The sequence below is a fragment of the Melanotaenia boesemani genome, chromosome 10 (genome assembly GCF_017639745.1).
Source record: "Melanotaenia boesemani isolate fMelBoe1 chromosome 10, fMelBoe1.pri, whole genome shotgun sequence".
In the NCBI taxonomy this organism is placed as follows: domain Eukaryota; kingdom Metazoa; phylum Chordata; class Actinopteri; order Atheriniformes; family Melanotaeniidae; genus Melanotaenia; species Melanotaenia boesemani.
The window spans coordinates 37,613,297-37,634,231 of record NC_055691.1 but is presented as its reverse complement, the minus strand read 5'-3'; the positions used below and the strand labels follow the sequence as shown (position 1 = coordinate 37,634,231).

The 20,935-nt window shown below is 43.5% G+C and overlaps 1 protein-coding gene across 1 annotated transcript; it reads left to right on the top strand.

Moving 5' to 3' along the window:
• Positions 1–119: 119 nt before the first annotated feature.
• coq9 (coenzyme Q9 homolog (S. cerevisiae)) lies at positions 120–20,792 on the top strand. Its single transcript, XM_041995988.1, has 9 exons — positions 120–269; positions 3,727–3,934; positions 4,015–4,144; positions 4,731–4,873; positions 6,359–6,443; positions 6,537–6,641; positions 16,112–16,267; positions 16,455–16,508; positions 20,540–20,792. The coding sequence occupies exons 1-9, from the start codon at positions 212–214 to the stop codon at positions 20,573–20,575; spliced, it is 975 nt and encodes a 324-aa protein (XP_041851922.1). The 5' UTR covers positions 120–211; the 3' UTR covers positions 20,576–20,792.
• The last annotated feature ends 143 nt before the right edge of the window (positions 20,793–20,935 follow it).

Below are 20,935 nucleotides of genomic sequence, written 5' to 3'. Positions count from 1 at the left end.
ATGTAACGTAACACACAGCCCACCAATATTACGAAATACTTGATATAAATAAAGGTATTATCTCCATAAAAAGCCTGTTTAAGAATATGTATTCGATTATCAAACTCTTGTTTTCTTAGGCTTTTCCGGTCTTCTTCCTGCGCACATGACTTCCGTTATCTAATCGTCGCGCTCAAGTGACGCAGCTGCGAGCTTCTCGGTCCGGCTGGCTATGGCGGCGTTACTGAGAGGTCTGCGGGCTGGAAGGCTCCTCCGGGGGCTGGGCAGCGGTAAGAACAGGCTGTTGTTTTGTTATTGTTTCTTACGGAAACGGAAATCTCACCAGAAACCTCACACGAGACACTTTCGGTTTTTAGCCTCATTGTTTTGGAAACGATCCAGTGCTGCCGCTAGCTACCAGAGCCAAAGTCACCGGACAGAAGGTGATCATGAAGGACAGATTAATGAGCAGAAAGGTGGATGTTAGTAGTTGAAGCCATTTGGTGTGGTAGAGATCATTCCTGGGACAAACACCACCGCTCCTACAGCTGGGGGGTTAGGAGGGGTCTTCCCTGGAGCTGTCCGTGTTTCTACCAGAGCTGCTAAATATAGCTTTGTTTGTTTGTTTGTTTTGTAGCATGACAAGTGTTGCAATGTACACATGAACACATCATATTTATGTCAAAATTTAATTGTTTTTCAGACATTATAGTTCCTTCAAGTGAGATCCCACAAATAAAAGTTTACATTGATCTTGTCAACTGCGTGTGTAAAATTTAAAGCTGCACCATTTGTGCGTTTGCGTGTAGGGGTAGGACTGGGGGGTAGGACAGGGGGGTAGGGGTAAGTGGTAGGGCCCTTCAAACCAAGGTTTTTCAGAGGCACACTTCAAACGGAGGGCTATGTAAAATGTCAGTAAAATGTTTCTTCGCACATCACGCTTTCTTGAAGTGCAGGGCAACACACACACAAAGCCACAGAGAAAAAGAGTACAGCCGCACACACAATGAATTTTAATTTAATGCAAAAGTTCTACATTATGTCCTACATAGGCCTGTCGGTAAGAAAAAATGAGCGCGATAGGTTTGCAGGCCGCGATAGTTTCATTAGATTTTTTTCTATCTTACGTTACCACAGACTGTGTATGACAGCAGGTTTCACTACGAAGAATCTGGACTGAACACTCTGGTTTCTGCGGAGTGATCTCTGTCATGTCGTACGTGACAGCAGCAGGAGACCGTGGTGAAGCACTAACCTGTACGAGCCATGTTTGTTTTACTGGGCTGCCAACTGTAACTGCGTTACTTTTTGGCCGCGTTACCTTTGAATAAGTTCAGAAATCTGAGACAGTCTCCGGTTCAACATGGTCTAAGCAGCAGATACAGGCGAATCTGCAGGACCAGGGCTGCAAAATAAATCTAAAACCCGACAGCACTCACTTAAAACATTTTAAAAACTTTCACAGAGTGAAACCGAGCCTGAGGAGAGGAATCAAAGGGATTCAACAGCGTTCAATGTCAGCTTTATTGTCAGTTCTGCAGCGTACAGGACAAACTGAGAACTGAACTTACGGTTCTCGCAAGCCTTGATGTGATGAAAAAAAAGTATAAGCCAACAAACAGAACAAGTTCACTGAGTAAAAAAAGGATAAACAGACGAGACAGATGACAGTCACGACTTCAGTTTGTGGTTATAGAGCAGCAGACTGATCGTCTGCACTGGTTCAACTGGTTGAAGTGGCGGTGTGCTGGTTCTTGAGAGGGTAAAAGTTAAGGTGTTGTCGTCAGTCTGTTGTTTTCATCAACGATGACGAATTTATTTAGTTGACGAACCTTTTTTCATGACGATAATGAGACGGTGACGAGCTAAAAATGGCTCTGATGACAAAAACATGACGAGACGTTTGTGAGATTTTGAATGTTCAAGAGCTGATTATCCGACATTAAAAACGCGACATTTCTGCCTATTCTGTGCAATCTGTCCGTCAGCACCTTGGCCACGCCCACCACCTGACGTGCAGCACACAGATGAGCATTTAATTCTTTCATAGATGAATCATGGCGGCAGCGTGGATGAAGGGGTTTGGTGGAAGCGATGAAACGATATATGAACATATTTTAACTATAATCCATCATCATTCCACTGGCAGACCAGGTCACGTTGAGCATGTCTTCTTCATCCTTTGCTCATATTTTGGACATGTGTGTGTTCAGGGTGGAGTTTTACACTTAAGAAAATTCTCAGAAATAAAGCCACAGTTACCAAAGTCAGGATGTTGTTGCCCTTTGCTTTTTAGGAGTAACTGATTCCACAGTTAGAACTTTATCTGTGCGAAGAAGAACCCTGAGTAGATCAGAAAGTATCTGCTGTTGGTTGGAAACCTTCTAAGTCTAAAACATTCCTTTTAATTTAGTGATTATTGATGAAAATAACCAAACAACAAGCTCACAATGTGTTGCTATATGTTGAACTTATAGATCTGCTGTTTTCTTGTGTGACATGTTTGTATGAAGTCGGGCATCAGTTCATGAAAAAAGGTGAAATATAGAAATAAAAGTTTCTGTCCAGCAGCAGGTAAGTAAAACACGGCAGCTTTTCATCCCTGTTGATGGGAAAGTCTCGGCTAAAGTTATCAGTCTGGTAAAGGATCTGGTTATTATGTAAAAGCATTCAGGTTAACTTGTTTTATAATTTACATGTTATAACCTGTCAACCTAGATTCCACTTTTTAATACGTATTATTGACATAAATAAATTTTTTATTTGACTAAAACTAGACTAAAACCTTTTTTGAGTTTTTGTCGACTAAAACTGAGATGCTGCCAAAAACAACCCTGATCAGAGTTTAGGTAGAGATGAACTGGGTCCTGGTATTTTTTACAGCAGCCTGATTTTCAGCATCTTTAACGTCTCCAGAGGCACGAAGCCGGTCCTTCCTCCATTTTCTCTGATGCTTCTCAGGCCCGAGTGTGTTGGTGGAGCCACGGCTCTGCAGCTGATTCACAGCGTTTAGTTGTTGCCCTCCTTCGGTCTGATGATGTCATGTTAGGCGTGGTCTGATGTCATGTGTTAGGCGTGGTCTGATGATGTGTTAGGCGTGGTCTGATGATGTCATGTTAGGCGTGGTCTGATGATGTCATGTTAGGCGTGGTCTGATGATGTCATGTGTTAGGCGTGGTCTGATGATGTCATGTTAGGCATGGTCTGATGATGTCATGTGTTAGGCGTGGTCTGATGATGTCATGTTAGGCGTGGTCTGATGATGTCATGTTAGGCGTGGTCTGATGATGTCATGTGTTAGGCGTGGTCTGATGATGTCATGTGTTAGGCGTGGTCTGATGATGTCATGTTAGGCGTGGTCTGATGATGTCATGTGTTAGGTGTGGTCTGATGATGTCATGTTAGGCGTGGTCTGATGTCATGTGTTAGGCGTGGTCTGATGTCATGTGTTAGGCGTGGTCTGATGATGTCATGTGTTAGGCGTGGTCTGATGATGTCATGTGTTAGGCGTGGTCTGATGATGTCATGTTAGGCGTGGTCTGATGATGTCATGTGTTAGGTGTGGTCTGATGATGTCATGTTAGGCGTGGTCTGATGTCATGTGTTAGGCGTGGTCTGATGTCATGTGTTAGGCGTGGTCTGATGATGTCATGTGTTAGGCGTGGTGTGATGAAGTCATGTGTTAGGCGTGGTCCTGGTCTGAGGGATTATTGATGAATCAGAAGCTGATCAGAATATCTCCTCCAGTTGTGGCAGCACCGACGAACCATCGATGCAGCAGCCTGAGACAAGGCTTCCACTCTGCAGTGCTGAGACTGCAGGACGAATCCAAATCTGACAGGCCCCCTTCCTCCTCATCTTCCTCATCCTCATCCACATCGTACCATGAGCATTACCGGGCTCACGCAGCTGACCAGCATGACCCCGATCCAGCAGCCGGAGAAACGGACAGCAGGTCAGTCAGCAGCAACCATTTCACGTCTTATCCTGATCATGATCATCCTCCCTCTGAAACTTCACTTCGTACCTACGCAGTCCCCGGAGCGAGGAGCAGGACGAGGAGTACGAAACGGAGGAGCAGCTCCAGACTCGCATCCTGACGGCTGCTCTGGAGTTCGTCCCCCAGCATGGCTGGTCCACTGAGGCCATCGCAGCCGGTGCAGGGGTGAGCTGCAGAAGCAACTTGGCTTCCGACCGACCCTTCATTACATTCCACACATCATGTCTACATGTTTTATTCTATCCGTGTTTAATGTGGTCGTGGCGTTTTCTACTTTCATGTTAGTTTAATTCTGCATATTATCTGGTTTTTATGTCTTTTCTACGTACTGTATTTGAACCCTTTCGTTCATAATGTCCACTACACTTAAGGCTGGTTTCTAGCATGTTCATGGCTGTCGTGGACATGTAGAGTCCAATAACCTGCTGATCGCTGTAGAATGAATACATAAATAATTAGACATACCTGCATGGTAATGATCATTTTTACCTGATAGTAAAATATGATTAAGAAATCAAACTGTATTTATAGAAATAAAGTGTATAATGAGAACAACGTGGCTGTTAACCCAAGCATGGAAGGCTTATTCCATTTCTATTTTTAATTCTATTCCATTTTTAACCTCCTGCATTGGAAACAAGTGGAACTGAAAACAGTTTTATTGTTGTCCAACGTAGATGATTTAAATAAAGTTTTCTAGACAGATTTAAGGGAAATGTGAGCCTGAGTGAACTGATGTTGTTTCTTGCAGGCTTTAGGTCTGTCCTCTGCTTCTACTGGGATGTTCTCCAACGGTGCCGGGGACCTGGTCCTGCACTTCATCGCTCACTGCAACTCGCAGCTGACGGAGATCCTGGCGGAGCAGCACCACCAGGTGCAGCTGGGCCAGGCCGAGTACGTAAACCGGCTAATTCAGTCCGTCCGGTGGGCGGGCTCCGCTTCAGGCCTGAATGTGGATATTTAATGGTTAAGTCAGGGTTCGTTTTCATGTAAAGGTAGTTAAACAGGACGAAGCTGCACGTTAGACACATAACTAGACCATAAACATCCAGGACCTGTTAGAGGAATAATTGTGTAAAAAGTGTTTCCAACCTGTTGATTTTTACATTGTCTGCTTGAGAAATGGCAAAAACAGGGAGGAGGGAGTAAGTTAAAATAAAATACTTTGTCCTCAGAGGAAAAGTGTAAAAATTTAATCAGATTTTTAAAGTGTAACTCCACCCCCTACTTTCTGCGTAACTCCACCCACTGCTGAATTTGAAAAATGCCTGAAACTGCATGGGTTGGGGTGGGAGGTGTGGGGTGATCAGGGGGTGGAGAGTGGGCGGGGCGGGACACACAGACAGAACCTCCTCAGCTCCACATGAACCAGGTGGTCCTGAACGTATCAGTGTGAGCCGTTAGCGCTGTTAGCTGTTAGCTGCCTGTCAGCAGCTCTGGAAAGTTGCTGCTGCTACGATATGAGCTGCTGTCTGTCGCCAGAGGAGGATCAGCAGGTAAAGAATAAAGTCCTGTTTTACTTTTACACCCTCAGAAGCACAAATCTGTCCCATTGCAGGAAGATTTCATCAGAAACTCTGTGGAAGAACAGACTTCTGAAACTAGCAGATCTACACCAGATAAGTTGGTGGGCGTGGTTTTCCATCCCTACAAGACGAGGCCCCGCCTACCTGCATCTGGAGGGCGGGGCTGTGGGGTTTTTAACATTTTCCCATGATGTAGAGAAGCACCAGAATGACTCCACATCATGAAAAACATAACCAGGTTTTACCCTGTAGGGGGCGCTATGAGCCAATTTTACCCACAAAATCCAGTTTTTAAAATAAACTGTAAAACAGTAAAGGTGGTTTTCATCACAATGAAATAATTCTGTGTTGTTTACAGCTTAAACATGCATTTTTGGGTGCACTAGCCCTTTAAATCAAATCAATTAAATTGAAATAAAATAAGTAAAAATAATATACATACCAAAAATAAATAGATAAATAAATATATTCCATAAACCTGTTATTGAAAACTTAGAGAAAAATCAAATTAAAAACTTGAGAAAAACAAACATCTTTATTAAGTCGAGATGTTGCAGGAAGTACGTCCAGGATTCTTTATTTAAATGGTCAGCCATGAAAATCCAGTTCGAAGCACATTAATGTGTTTTTAGGCAACTTCAGCCGGATGGGTTGGCAGCAGCCTGGATCCCGAAGCAGGAAAACTCCAGATTTTTAGGAAAAAGCTTTTAGCATGTGGAACGGTGACTGCTGGAAAACGCAACGGAATAAACGAGCTGGTCCAGATTTTTGATTCTAAGCCTCATGTTCAGCCTTGCTTTGCTTCATGTGGGTTTCTGGGGGGAGGGAAATGAACTTTTAGCTGCGTTCACAGACGAAAGAAGACGGCTGAATTCCTCCGAGATGCCGTCGAGACCAGGCTGCGGATGTACATCCCTTATGTGGAAACTTGGCCGCAGGTGCGTCTTCATACGTCTTCCCTGCAGAAATAAGTGGCTTTCTGTGACTCGGTCACAGTTTCTTCATTCTTGACTTTGCATGTGTGTCATCAGGCGTTGAGCATCTTGCTCCTTCCTCACAACATCCCCGACAGCCTGAAGCACCTGTCCACCATGGTGGACGACATCTGGTACTACGCTGGAGACCGCTCCACCGACGTGAGTGGGTCTTATCACCCTCCACCCCCCTCTCCTCCTGCCCATACTTTCCTGTCCCCCCTTCATCACCACCCCCACAGTATCCGGCCCACCACCTCCCAGGTGAGGGTCAGGCATGGTTCTCTATCATCTCTGTGTTTGTAGTAGCATGCTGCTGCCACTAGGGGGAGTCTCAGAGGCATGCAGTGTAGGCTTGCCTCCACCTCTGGAGCAAAGAGCTGCTTTCTGGTGTTAAAACTAATGTCTGTGTTTCCGTCTCTATGGTTTTTACACATCAGTCGTTCTGTGATTAAATCAGTCCTTTCCGGATGTTTCAAACCAACTCAGCCAATCAGCACTTGACCTGTTTGTCGATGTCGAGGATGTAGAGTTTTAGAGGCTTGTGTTGGTTACATATCTAAAATCCTTGACTCTGTGTAGGACAGACAGGCGTGACGCCATGAGTCCACATAAATACTGACTGCAGAGAGTACTAGTCTCTGATTGGATGACAGGAAGCGCTTCAGATTTAATGGAAGAAAACTGACTAGCGAACAACCCGCGACTCTGAACTCGGTGGTGCCAGACTTCCCGTCGGGGAGGTGATGAATGTATTTTACTCCGTCTCCCCTCCACCACTGGGGAGCTGAAATTCCTGAGATGTGGTGATGTGGAACGTTCCAGGCTACGATCATGCCTGATGTACCTGTGAAGTCGTGCCGTGCCCCAGCAGCAGGCGGTAAACGGACGGTACTCGGCATTTCCCACAGACCAGGTAGCAGGTGGAGGTGCTCCCCTGGCAGCGAGGGAATGGAGTGTGGCGTTGTCGTGGTGGTGGGTGGAGTTGGTCATCGGGGTGTATGCAAAGTGTGTGCAGCGGGCCACGTTCAAACACACACTGTCTGAGCTGCCATATTAAACACACACCTGTAAGCTGGTGTGTTGTTCTTCATAGGCCTGCTGAGGCCATTTTAAAGCTCCAAGAAAAATCTGAATGATTCAGCTCAGTCTGAATTCTTTCAAGTAAGTTGTGTAAGAGAAGAGACCAGGGGCGTTGCTAGGCATAAAGCTCTAGTGGGGCACAGGCCCCCTGCCACATATACCCCTTTACCCATATACACACACACACACACACTGCCCTGTGCCACATTCCTACCAAAGTTACAGAGATATTAATGTGTGTAAGAACATATTTAACGAACATGAACACTTTCAACAGCAAAAGCATAAATGCTGTAACACACGATGTCAGAACTCTTCACACACATTCCACAGTAACGGTTTTTACCTGGTTTTCAGGGTGATGGTTCAACTCATTCTGGACAGTTTGTTTTCTTATTAAGCATAAAGCTACTTCCTATTTTTTAGTTCCACAAAGTGGTCGATCATGGACTGGGACTCAGCTTGAAGAAAGTCAGGAAGAGTTGTGTCTCGTTTGGATGTTCATCTGCTTCCATTCTGCTGTGGTTTGAAGTGACTGGGTCACCTGGTTTAGAAGCTATTGGATTTTTTTTTCTTCAATTTTTTAAATCTGTATTAAAATGTGAAGCAATTCAAAAATTGCATCTTATGAAAACAAAAAAAAAAGTGTTTCTCTCTGTTTACGTCAGAGGTCCACTTTTCTTTAGTATGAAAATATTGTTTTATGTCCTTTATGAGAATTTCGTTTCACAGAAAGCCTGTCATTTGGTGGTCCCTAAACAAGACACTGCTCCAGTACAAATATCTGCCGAATATCCAACCTAACCCAGATTTCACCGCGGTCTTACCGCCCTCTTTCTCATCTCATTTGGCTTCATTTATAAAAAATAATATAAAATTGACTGTTCTTGTGACGTTACGAGACCTCAAACTGCGCCGTTCAGCTCAGTTTATTTGCCATTTGCAGAAAAGAAACCACATTGGAAAACAGTTGCAAAGAGCTCAAAGTGCACTGTCAACATTTAACAGATAAAACATACGAAACACAAGCCTAAAAACACATAATACCAAGAAACAATAAAAACACTAAATAAATAGCAGTAAAAGAGGTAAGTAACACAGTAAGGTGCATGTCTGAGGTATTTCAACGTACATCGTTGAAAAAAACTTAGTATGACGAGATGTGGTGCATTTAATAGCGATATCGTTTCCCTGAGGGCAGGAGAACATCTCTGTAGACGGGTGGCCAGAGGGATCGTTGATGATCTGTAGAGCTTTTGTTAAAAGTCTAGATTTGTAAATGTCCTCCAGGACCGGCAGGTCTCAGCCCATCGTCCTGTGAGCAGAGCGAACCACTCTGTTTAAAATTTTCTTTTCTTTCGCAGTGAGATTACCAAACCACACAGGGACAGCGCTGGTGAGAAGACTTTCCATACCACAGCGATAAAAGTTTAAAAGAATAGTTTTGTTTTGAGTGAATTCTTTTAATTTCAAATGCAAAGTATCATTTTTATGCAGATGACACCATTATTTATTGTTGTTCAACCTCACTCACTCAGGGTTTTGAGTTTTTGCAAGCTGCATTTAATGTTATTCAGTCTCGTTTATATGATCTTAAATTGGTTTTAAATACAGAAAAAGCCAAGCTCATGGTTTTCTCTCATTCAAAGGTGCTAGCACAAAATATTACAAATAAAATAACATCCAAAGGAAAACCTGTAAAGCAGGTTTTAAATTATAAGTACTTGGGTTTTATTCTTGATCAGGAGCTTTCGATCAAAGCACATATAAATAATCTTGTCACTAAACTTCGTGTGAAGCTTGGGTTCTTTTTTAGAAATAGAACCTGCTTCTCTCTCAAGGTCAGAGAGACATTAGTGTGAGCAACCTTTTTACCTGTTCTTGACTATGGAGATGTGCTGGATTTGACTGCATCGTCCAAATGTCTCCAGTCCCTGGACAGTGTTTTTCATTCAGTGCTGAGATTTGTCCCTGGCTGCAGTCGTCTCCCCCACCATTGTGATTTGTACTTGAAATCAAACTTGCCTTCTCTGACTGCTCGTAGATATGCACATTATGGCTCTTTTAGGCTTGATTCCCTTTTACTTATGCACGTTATTGCAGACAACAAGCCGTTGCTATGCATTACATCCTTGCACTTCACTTGTTTTATCTGTTCCTAGAGTAAGGACAGAATTTGGAAAAAGAGCTTTCAGCTTTCTGCTCCCCGTGCGTTACAGACTGAACTGAAACTGATTCCACTTGGAGCTTCCCGATCTGTCCTGAGGGAAAGACAGCGTGAGACCACTAAACAGTGCCTGTGTTTTAAATCTTAACTTGTTTGTTGTTTTGTCACAACATTGGCATTTGAAAATACTACTGCACCTCCAAATTTGTATGTTTTTTGTATGTTTTATGTAATACTATCACCTACTATCACTACTGTAACCCTGCCTTCTGGTCTGCCCAAACAGAGTTTCTTGGCTCTTCAGTTACTACAAAATCCAGCTGCACGTGTCCTGACGAAGACCAGAAGACGGGCCCACACTGCACCGGTTTTAAGATCCCTTTATTAGCTCCCGGGATCGATTCCAGATCGATTTTAAAGTTCTTTTACTAGGTTATAAATGCCTTAATGGTTCTGGACCTTCTGATCTTTCAGACCTGCTTTACCTTACAAACTTTTGTGGATCCTGGGATCCTCTGGAACTGGTCTTGTAACCCTTCCTAAAGTCAGGACACGTACCCACGGGGAGGCGTCTTTTTTATATTACAGCCCTGTCTCTGAAACAGCCTTCCAGAGGACGTCCATGTTTTTAAGAGCAGGCTCAAAGCTCGCCTTTTTAATATGGCTTTTAATTAGGCCCGAGCACCGAAGGTGGTGCGAAGGCCTATTGTAATTGCTCCGTTTTTTTCTTCTTCTTATTATTCTTCTCAAAACTCAAACGCATTTTTGGGGTACTGCCCATGCTTGAAAACTCACCAAATTTTGCGTACCCCCCCAAAGGAATGCGTAAATTTACTTATGGTGGGGTTCTCGAGACTGTTCGGGCAAAATTGAACGAGAGCGTCACCTATATATGGTGCCCCGCCACTGCATGTCATCAAACTTTATGAAATTCGCTACACATGTTCTAAGTGGTGGGGCAAACAAAAAATCCTCTTGCAGTACTGCTCTTAAAAAAAAAACAGGAAGTCGGCCATTTTGGGTCAAAGTCGCCATTTTGGCGTTTTACTGACCTCGCATTTGAACGAACTCCTCCTAAAGATATTATCGTATTGACACCAAAATGGCTCAGGATGTTCAGAAGGCATGTGTGATCAAAAGTTATGCAAAACTTTCTCAAAGGAGTAAGGGCGTACAGGGGGCGTGGCCTCAAAGTTTAATGTTTCGCCATGAAACACGAAATTGAAATAACTCCTACATAAAACAACATTTCTGAACCAAAATAGCCACGTATGATACTAGTCCCATCCTCAAGACATCTACGTCCTCATTATTGGATTATGAATAGGCCACGCCCCCTGGCGACAGGAAGTCATGTTTTTTACTCGAAGACCCACTTCTCTGACGTTTTGAACACAACCGGGGTCAAACTGGGTCAGACACCTGAAAACAAGTTGGTGATGATATCCGGTGAAAACTGTTGCTCTACACTGCAAGGCGAGACCGTGGCGCCATGGCGAACTTCTATAAGACGTCATGACATCATAAATAAGTATAACTCCCTCATTTTTCACCCAGTCACCGTCAAACTCACAGGGAATACTCAAGGTCCAGTCCCGAACACACCCATATGACCACTTCCGGTCTAGCCCTTAGCCCCGCCCACTTGTAACAGGAAGTGCTTTTTTTTAGATGCCAGGGTCCTTCTCCTCAGGCATAAACTCCAGACACTTGAAAGTGCTTGACAACAGGTCAAACCCTTTCATGATACCACAATAAAAATCAAGTTCCTTCGCCAAACGTAACCATGGCGAATATTGGTCTGACGCCACCAAACAGGAAGTACTTGTAACTCACCCGGTGTACCATCAATCTCCACCAAACTTGCCAAGAAGAATTGTAGTCAGACGTGGAACTGAGCCAAATTGACATATGCTGGAATAGTGGCTCTATAGCGCCCCCTACAATAATTTAATCAACCAGCCCCGCTCCATACGTGGACCGACATGCATGAAATTACACCACATTGATTTACCATGCCAGGATGTATAAAATTGTCCATTACAGGTATAGGCTAATTTCAACAGGAAGTCGGCCATTTTGAAAAAAGAATAATTTTTAGGGTCATTTTTGCCTGTTTCTTGCCATTGCATTTGAACGAACTCCTACAGATTTTATCATATTTACCTCAAAATCACTGTGAAGCTTCCAGAGGCATGTGTGATCTAAAGTTATGCAAAACTTTCTCAAAGGAGAAAGGGCATGGCGGGGGCGTGGCCTCAAACTTTGATATCTCGCCATGAGAGACGAAACTGATATAACTTACATATAAAACAACGTATGATGTCATTTCCATGCTGACCACATCTACATGTCCAGATGTTGTCAACGCCATAGCCCCGCCCCCTGGAAACAGGAAGTACCACATTTTTTACCATTGAAAGCTTTAAAAACGTACTCAAACTCATCAATATCATTCTTGGAGACCTCATCATTGAAAATATCACAATCTCCTTACACCATCATGATTAAAATGGCTGCCTGTGAGGTTTCAGTCCCTCGCCATCAAACAGGAAGTGGCTATAACTCTGGACTCGGTTGACCAAAAGACGTGATATTTGGCAGTTGTCATTAAAGTCCCAACCTCAACATGTTAGTACATGATCAAACACTATAGCGCCACCTGCTGGCCATGTTGATATCTGCGAATATTAAAACCATGCTTTTCTTTGTATTTATTTCACACAATTGGTCAGAACATGGTCATGAACACTTCTGATGTCATTATTGGGCCCATTGATGTATGAGATGATGGTCAGAGAGAGACAATGACCACTCGAGGCAGAAAACTTTCTTCATCGCTGCTTGCAGCTTTAATTATTATTATTTTTTGTTTTTTTGTGATATTTAATAGATTTTTTTGTAACCTGGTTCCTTTTAGGAACATTTTATTTGAACACATTTTAATAATAACAGTACTTTTTAGTCTTTACTGTTTTTACTATTTTCATGTATTTGCGTATTTTCCGGTGTTCTTTAGAGGGAGCCCTGTGTGCCGGGGTTGGTGTTAGCCATCTCTGCTGTGGGGCCTTCCCTGGTACTGGTCTTGTGGCTGGTGCCTGTGTCGGATCCCTGGTCGCTGTGGTCCGGTCCTCTCCGTGTGCAGATGGCTCTTGTGATAGGGTTTCCTTACCTGGCTCCTCTGTGCTCAGCCACATATTAATCTGAGTGTATGTGTGCGTGTATGGATGTGTGCTGATGAAGATGTGGTGGAGGAGATGTGGTGGCGGAGATGGGGTGGAGGAGGAAGAGCCAGCCAGAAAGTCGGTGGATTGAAGACACTGAACCCTACGTTGCGTTCTGAAGTGTTTATCAGGTGTGAATGTGTGTGCTAGTGGCAGCACTTGGTATATAACAGTAGAAGGGCTGTATGAGTGTGTGTGAATGTGATGTGGTGTTAAAGCGCTTTGAGTGGTCAACATGACTAGAAAAGGGCTTTATAATTACAGTCCATTTACCATAAAACCAGCAGATGTGATGACTGAAGTTAAACAGCCGACACTGATGAAAAAACTGATAAAACTGATGATCTGGATAAAAACAACTTTTTCCTTTAATCATTGAAGTGTGTTTGTGCAGCAGCTTCACCCAAAGTAAACACCTGCTGATAAAACACATCACTGGCTGCTTGTTTTACTAGTTTTTATTAACTTTTTACATCAGATGATCACTTAAGTTGTAATAATCAGTTCAATATTTCATAAAATCTAGTCCTAAAAAAGGTCTCATCTGTGCCCCCCTTTTCCTGGGGCTCCTGGCCCCCCATCAAAACTTTTCTAGACCCGCCCCTGCATAGCTGGAGTATAAACCCTGTCTACCACCAGCAGCTACTGTTAGAGAAGGTCCTGCCAACAACAAGACTTTAAGGTAAATATGTGACGGTGTGAACATGAACGCTAGTTTCCTCCTTCTCAGCTGATCCATAAACATACGCAGCAAGAGAGAAAAGCCGATCAGCTGATCACCAACAGCTGATCACGGAGCAACATGAGGCAGAGTGCAGACACACAGAGAGGACCACAGATCAGCCACATTTATGCAAAGCTCGGATAAAAGATTTTTGAAAGTGAGTGTTAAAACACCACCATCCTCCGCGGGTGTGACGCCATGCGTTGCTCCATCCATGTTGTTTTTATTCTCAGATCTACCCACAGAGCTGGCCAGCTGATCTTGCCTCCATGTCCACCATTATAACAGAGAGATGACGGATGGGTTGGGCTCGTCATGTTAACGACTTCGATCATCGACGCCGTTAACGTGTTCGTTCTAAAAGCCTGAATTAGTTTCATGTCAACGTGGTGGGTTAATGTGTGGAAACCTGCTGCTTTTCACACCACGCCGCCCTCGTGCAGCTCAGAGCGTTCTGTTATCACGCCCATTCATACCCGATAGACACAATCTTCCAATAACGGTACGAAAGCGTTCCATTTTATGTGGTTTATTAGATGTTTATTAGAGGTGCCTTCGGATTTAATGTAAAAAGGACTAACCCAGAGGTGGGCAGCCCACGGCTCCGGAGCATTGGTGCTTTCATCCCTCTCATGCGGCTCCCTGGCTTTTCAAAATAATAAAATGTGTATTCAGTTAAAATGTGTTTTCATGCTGTGTGTCTGGAAGAAGTGAAAACTTTCCTGAGCAGCAAAGGGCTCACACTTCCTGGAACAGCCAGAGTGGCTGGAAAAGCAGCTTCATGGTAGACGTGCCAGCACCTGAACACGCTGAACACGGTCCTCTAGGGCAGTGTTTCTCAATCCTGGTCCTCAGGGACCACTGCCCTGCATGGTTTAGTTCTTTCCAACTCCAGTACACCTGATTCAGATTAACCAAACTGCTTGTCAAGTTCTTTGCAAGCCTGCTAACGAGTCATTCATTTGAGTCAGGTGTGTTAAAGATGGACACCTCTAAAACATGCACTGAAGGGGTCCCCGAGGACCAGGATTGAGAAACACTGCTCTAGGGAAAGGACGCTCAGCTGACTGTGTTACCAGAGATTTACAGAAAGGCTCAAAGAGGCTCACATGATAAATTCAGAGTATTTACATTCTGCAGTCACCGCAAACATAGTTTGGGTAACGATTCTAACCCTAACCCAGAGAGGAAGAAACCTACATTATCCTTCCCTGGCACTCCAACTAAGCCTGGATCCATCCTAACACAGCTTGGCAGGTGTGAGTCCACCTGATCTTGAAATGGAACCGGCCGACCGAGCAGACAAAGACCCGACTTCAGACCTTGAAGACGTTGCCGTCAGAGGGCCGTTCTCATTCAGAATCAGGAAGCGGACAAACTTGTGTTGGAAGCTTGGAAAGCTTTCCCCGACGTTCGTGGGAACATGACGAGGTCTGACCTTGGAGTGCTGCCGACCTCCAGCATGAACTTTATTCAAAGAAAACATCCAGTCCTGAGTAAAGATGAAGCTGATTCAGCCCTGACGAGGTTCAGGAGCAGGAATCAACCAAGTAGGATCAATATTTTAATTGGCTATGATTTAGCATATATTTATATTTTTTCGTTGTTCAGTGAACCAGTTTTATTTTTCGGGGAGTCGCTGGCTGCACGCGGCAGACGACACACACACACATTTTTGGTTTGCTGCCGGTGGATCATTTAAGTTTGATACTTTTTCATAAATACAAGGACTCAAAATAATTTTTGGTATTTTCCTGGAAAGTAACCTTCAACCCAACGTCTTATTATTAAGAATGTTTTTGTCACATGCAGAAATGTGCTGTCGTTTTCTCTGCAGTCGTTCTTTGATTTAATAAATACAACACATTTTGTTTATATAAAAAAATAAAGGCAAAGATAAAAACCTTATATACAGTGTTATTTTATTAGTGTTGTTTATTGTGTGATTTAATTTTAAATGTCAGAAAGGATTTGTGGCTCCCAGTGTTTTCTTTATTGTGGTAAACGGGTCTAAATGGCTCTTTGAGTGGTAAAGGTTGCCGACCCCACACTAACCTTAAACTAATGAAAAAGTCTTTATTCTCACATCAGTCATACTGAGTAAAAACTTAAAATGCATCAGTATTTTACAAGTCACTTTACTTTCTATGTTTGTACCACAAAGAAGAGGTTTCTCTTAACCAAACTTTTGCTTTAATTTTAAGATATTTAGAAAAACCCATTTTTAATATTCTTCTAACCGTATAGATGTATAAAATCGTGTAACGTCTCCAACCTTTGAAAGGTTAATCCTGTGTTTTTCTCCTTCCTGTCACGTCTCGTAGCTTCTTTTATTCCTTTAATAAGCTGCACATTCTCCATGTTTCATGTGTTTCAGTTTGAATTAAGATACTTGGATTTAAAATGAGCACATTGATTTTTGTCTGTTCTGCAGATGAACTGGTACACGAAGCGTGCGGTGCTGACAGGCATCTATAACACCACGGAGCTGGTGATGGTTCAGGACTCCTCTCCTGATTTCCAGGACACCTGGAGCTTCCTCGATAACCGCATTCAAGATGTGGTCAACATGGCCTCCACAGCCAAACAGGTAGAGCTTTAAGGAGATGAAGAAGAGCAGAAAGAAGTCTAGTCATTCAGGATTATTTTAACACTCAAGTTTTGTCCTGAATTTGGGGAAATGATAGACATCTTAATGAAGAGCCAACAAAACAGGATGAGACATGAGACTCTGCCAGATAACAAGTTTAATGTTGTTCTTCTGTTTTGTTGTCCAGGCGCAGTCAACTGGTGAAGCAGTGGTGCAGGGGCTCATGGGAGCTGCCCTTACCGTGAGCATATTATCTATTTTTCATCAGCATTTAATCTTCTCAGAACTTTTAATTTTTAAACTCTGTTTTGTGATTTATGGACAATATCTTCAAATATACCTTAAAACATGGTAGGCCTACAGAACTCTGATAGGTGTGTCCTTAAGCCTGCAGGACTCTGGTTAGCATGTCCGTAAGCCTGCAGGACTCTGGTTAACACGTCTGTAAGCCTGCAGGACTCTGGTTAGCGCGTCTGTAAGCCTGCAGGACTCTGGTTAGCGCGTCTGCAAGCCTGCAGGACTCTGGTTAGCGCGTCTGTAAGCCTGCAGGACTCTGGTTAGCGCGTCTGTAAGCCTGCAGGACTCTGGTTAGCGCGTCTGTAAGCCTGTAGGACTCTGGTTAGCGCGTCTGTAAGTCTGCAGGACTCTGGTTAGCGCGTCTATAAGCCTGCAGGACTCTGGTTAGCGCATCTGTAAGCCTGCAGGACTCTGGTTAGCGCGTCTGTAAGCCTGCAGGACTCTGATTGGTGCGTCTGTAAGCCTGCAGGACTCTGGTTGGCGCGTCTGTAAGCCTGTAGGACTCTGGTTAGCGCGTCTGTAAGCCTGCAGGACTCTGGTTAGCGCGTCTGTAAGTCTGCAGGACTCTGGTTAGCACGTCTGTAAGCCTGCAGGACTCTGATTGGCGCGTCTGTAAGCCTGTAGGACTCTGGTTGGCGCGTCTGTAAGCCTGTAGGACTCTGGTTAGCGCGTCTGTAAGCCTGCAGGACTCTGGTTACCGCGTCTGTAAGTCTGCAGGACTCTGGTTAGCACGTCTGTAAGCCTGCAGGACTCTGATTGGCGCGTCTGTAAGCCTGTAGGACTCTGGTTAGCGCGTCTGTAAGCCTGCAGGACTCTGGTTAGCACGTCTGTAAGTCTGCAGGACTCTGGTTAGCACGTCTGTAAGCCTGCAGGACTCTGATTGGTGCGTCTGTAAACCTGTAGGATTCTGGTTGGCATGTCTGTGTCTCTTTACATGATTTAAAAAAAAAAGCAGTTCATGCATATTAAAAAAAAAAATAAAAAAAAGTCTTTTCACACATTAAAATGGATAAGAGCAATAAAAACCCACTTTGTCTTCCTTCTTTCTGAAAAGTCGGACAGTTTTCCAGCTTTACATTTAGAAGATGCTGCAGAATGAACCCTCAGAGTTATCGCACGTTACCCACCGTCCCATCTGGCGTTCTGGTCCACGCTCCTCACCAGCTGGTGGCCATAATTCACCAAATCGCTGCCCACCGCCATGAAAAGCAGAAGAAGTTGTTGCTTCTACGTAATGTCGGGTTGTGACCAGAGCGGGGTGAAAGAATACGAAAAACCTGTCGGCCTTTTAGATGGAAGTTTGAGAATTAAAACAAAGACGGAACAACCAATGAAAGCGAAGACGGAGCAGGAAGGATCTTAGTTTAACCGAAGCTTCTCTAACGACCTCTAGCTCACCGTCAAGCAGACTGCAGACCCGAACTGGTCTGACAAGGGGGTCACGAACACCAGTGTTATTCTGGGGGTCGTAGCTGAAAAAGGTCCAAGTGGTTCCCAACCTGGGGCCTGGGCCCCAAAGAGGACAGGGGGTCCCTGAGACTTTGAACGTTCAGAGCCATTGTCCCAATTTAAAGAAAAATTATGGGGGGCTCTGTGTTGTTCATTTAACTTTGGCTTCGTCGTCGGCCAGAATGCATGATTTATGGTGACAATCTCGCTTTTGAAAGCATGAAACCAGCATGGTTTCATCACTGTGGGGCAGGGGGTCCGTGGCTTTTTAGTATTTGCATGAAGGTTGGGAACCCCTGGTCTAGGCAAGGCAATTTATTAGTACAGCACATGTCATGTACAGGACAATTCAAAGTGCTTTACATAAAACAAAGACATTACAGATATTTAGAAATAGTAAAAGGCATCAACACATAATCACAATAAAATAATAATTTACATTAATATGACTAAAAGCAAGATGAGTTAAAAGTTAACATGCAGATTTCATGCATAGGCGCATGAGAAAAGAAATGTTTTTAACCTGGATTTAAAAATGTCTACATTTGGGGAAAGCTTAAACTCCACTGGCAGTTTGTTCCACTTGTTTGCAGCATAACAGCTAAATGCTGCTTCTCCATGTTTAGTCTGGACTCTGGTCTGGACCCTGGTCTAGACTAGTTGACCAGAGTCTTTGGATCTAAGAGCTCTGCTAGGTTTATATTCTCTGAACATATCACAGATGTATTCTGGGCCTAAACCATTCTGGGATTTGTAAACAAGCAGAAGGGTTTTAAAATCTATTCTGTGACTGACTGGAAACCAGTTTAAACTGGAAACCAGTGTAAAGATGTTAAAACTGGTGTGATGTGTTCAGATCTCTTAGTCCTGGTTAAAACTCTAGCAGCAGCGTTCTGGATGAGCTGCAGATGTTTAATGCTCTTTTTAGGAAGTCCTGTTAAAAGACCATTACAGTAATCCAGTCTACTGGAGATGAATGCATGGATGAGTTTCTCTTGGTCTTTCTGGGAGACTAAACTTTTAATCCTGTTGATGTTTCTGAGCTGGTAAAAAGCTTCTTAGTGAAGCTTTGATGTGGCTGCTGAAAGTCAGATCTGAGTCTATCAACACTCCCAGGTTACGAACTTGGTTGGTGATTTTAAGAGCCTGAGTCTCCAGGTGTTTACCAATGCTGACCCTCTTCTCTTTGCTACCAAACAGAATAATCTCAGTTTTATTATCTTCATTTAATTGTAGAAAATTCTCCCTCATCCAGGTGTTTATTTGCTCCAGACACTGACACATTAGGTCTATTGGACTGCAGTCACCCGGTGACAGAGACACATAAAGTTGTGTATCATCAGCATAACTTTGATAATTAATGCTATAGTTCTGTAATATTTGACCCAAAGGGAGCATATACAAGTTGAACAGAAGAGGTCCAAGGACTGACCCCTGGGGGACTCCACATGTCATGGCCACTCACTCGGATTTATAGCTGCTGATCGGAACTAAATAACTCTGGCCTTCTAAACTGGACCTGAACCAGTTAAGGACCGCTCCAGAAAGTCCAACCCAGTTTTCCAGCCTGTGCAACAGGATTCTGTGGTCTATGGTATCAAACGTAGCACTGAGATCCAACAGAACCAGGACTGATACTAGACCAGAATCGGTATTCAACCTAATGTCATTTAACACTGTGACCAGAGCTGTTTCAGGGCTGTGATGAGATCGGAAGCCGGACTGAAATTTATCAAGATTTACACTTTCATTTAAAAAGTCATGAAGCAGGTGAAATACAACTTTCTCAATAATCTTGGAAATAAAAGAGGTTAGAGACGGTCTATAGTTGTTCATTATAGAGGCGTCTAGAGTCCTTTTCTTTAGGAGGCTTAATAGCAGCTATCTTTAGTGACTTGGGAAAAATGCCTGATGCCATGTCTAGAGGATATTGTAATTTCCAGTTTGCTCTGATGGGGGCAGCGTTGTCTCCTTCCTAAACCCAAACACAGTGATTTTAGTTTTTGTCCTTTCAGCTCTCAGAAACGGTAAACCAGCACCTGGTTCGGGATCAGCACAGAGGTGGTTTCTCTGATGCTGGAGAGACGGTTCTGGTTTTCATGAATCCCATCATCAGGGCTCTGAATAGCACGACGGGCTAACGTGCGCCGTCCAGCATCCACGCACAAGTCTGAGCTAACGGGTTCGTTTCATTTGGTGGATTCAGCTGCTTCGACCCTCCTGCTGAAAACATGGAGGCAGTTTTTCAAGTCCGATATCCAGTTTGTGAAACCTGAAGGTCTCTTTAGAAACTCAGCAGCTTTTCGCTGACTTTCTAAAGCTGGTTAAAGCTCTCAGCCTCCAGATCTGCTGAAACCTCGTCCATGCCCCAGCACACCCAACAGACCTGTAGCTTTGTGATCATCACAAACGCACCACTTGTTGATTATTGTAATAACCGATGTGAGTTTATTAGCTGTGAGGAGACGGTAGATATATCAAATAAATCAGTCTGGCCGGGGTTTACACTGATTTTTTCTTTTACAGCTGAAGAATCTCACAGGCGTGAACCAGAAGCGATGATGTCAAACTTCTTCGACCCCAACTGTTTGGCTTGTGTCATGAGCTGAAGATCATTTTTCTTTTCCATCTTTTTCTGTTTGATGGATGATTTGACTGAAAGTGTTGGATTATTTCTCTACACCTGCAGCACCGTGTACTCAGATCCCTATTTGTACAGAAGTACCCAATCATTGTAATTTAGCTGTTGAATCGTTTATTCAATAAAGTGGTAACTATATTTAACATATTTTGTCCTTTTTATTTTTTTTTAAATCATCTTCTTAGCATGAAATACAGAAGTAAAATGTTTTTTCTTGTATTCTTCTAATATTCTACAAATAAAAACAGATGTAAGTATAATGACTTAAAGTTGGTCCTATT

Excerpts from the sequence above, each read along its gene's own strand:
- coq9 (XM_041995988.1), top strand. The coding sequence starts at position 212 with ATGGCGGCGTTACTGAGAGGTCTGCGGGCTGGAAGGCTCCTCCGGGGG. Across the intron at positions 3,935-4,014 it reads GCCGGAGAAACGGACAGCAG|TCCCCGGAGCGAGGAGCAGG; the intron begins GTCAGTCAGCAG and ends GTACCTACGCAG. Across the intron at positions 6,642-16,111 it reads CTGGAGACCGCTCCACCGAC|ATGAACTGGTACACGAAGCG; the intron begins GTGAGTGGGTCT and ends TCTGTTCTGCAG.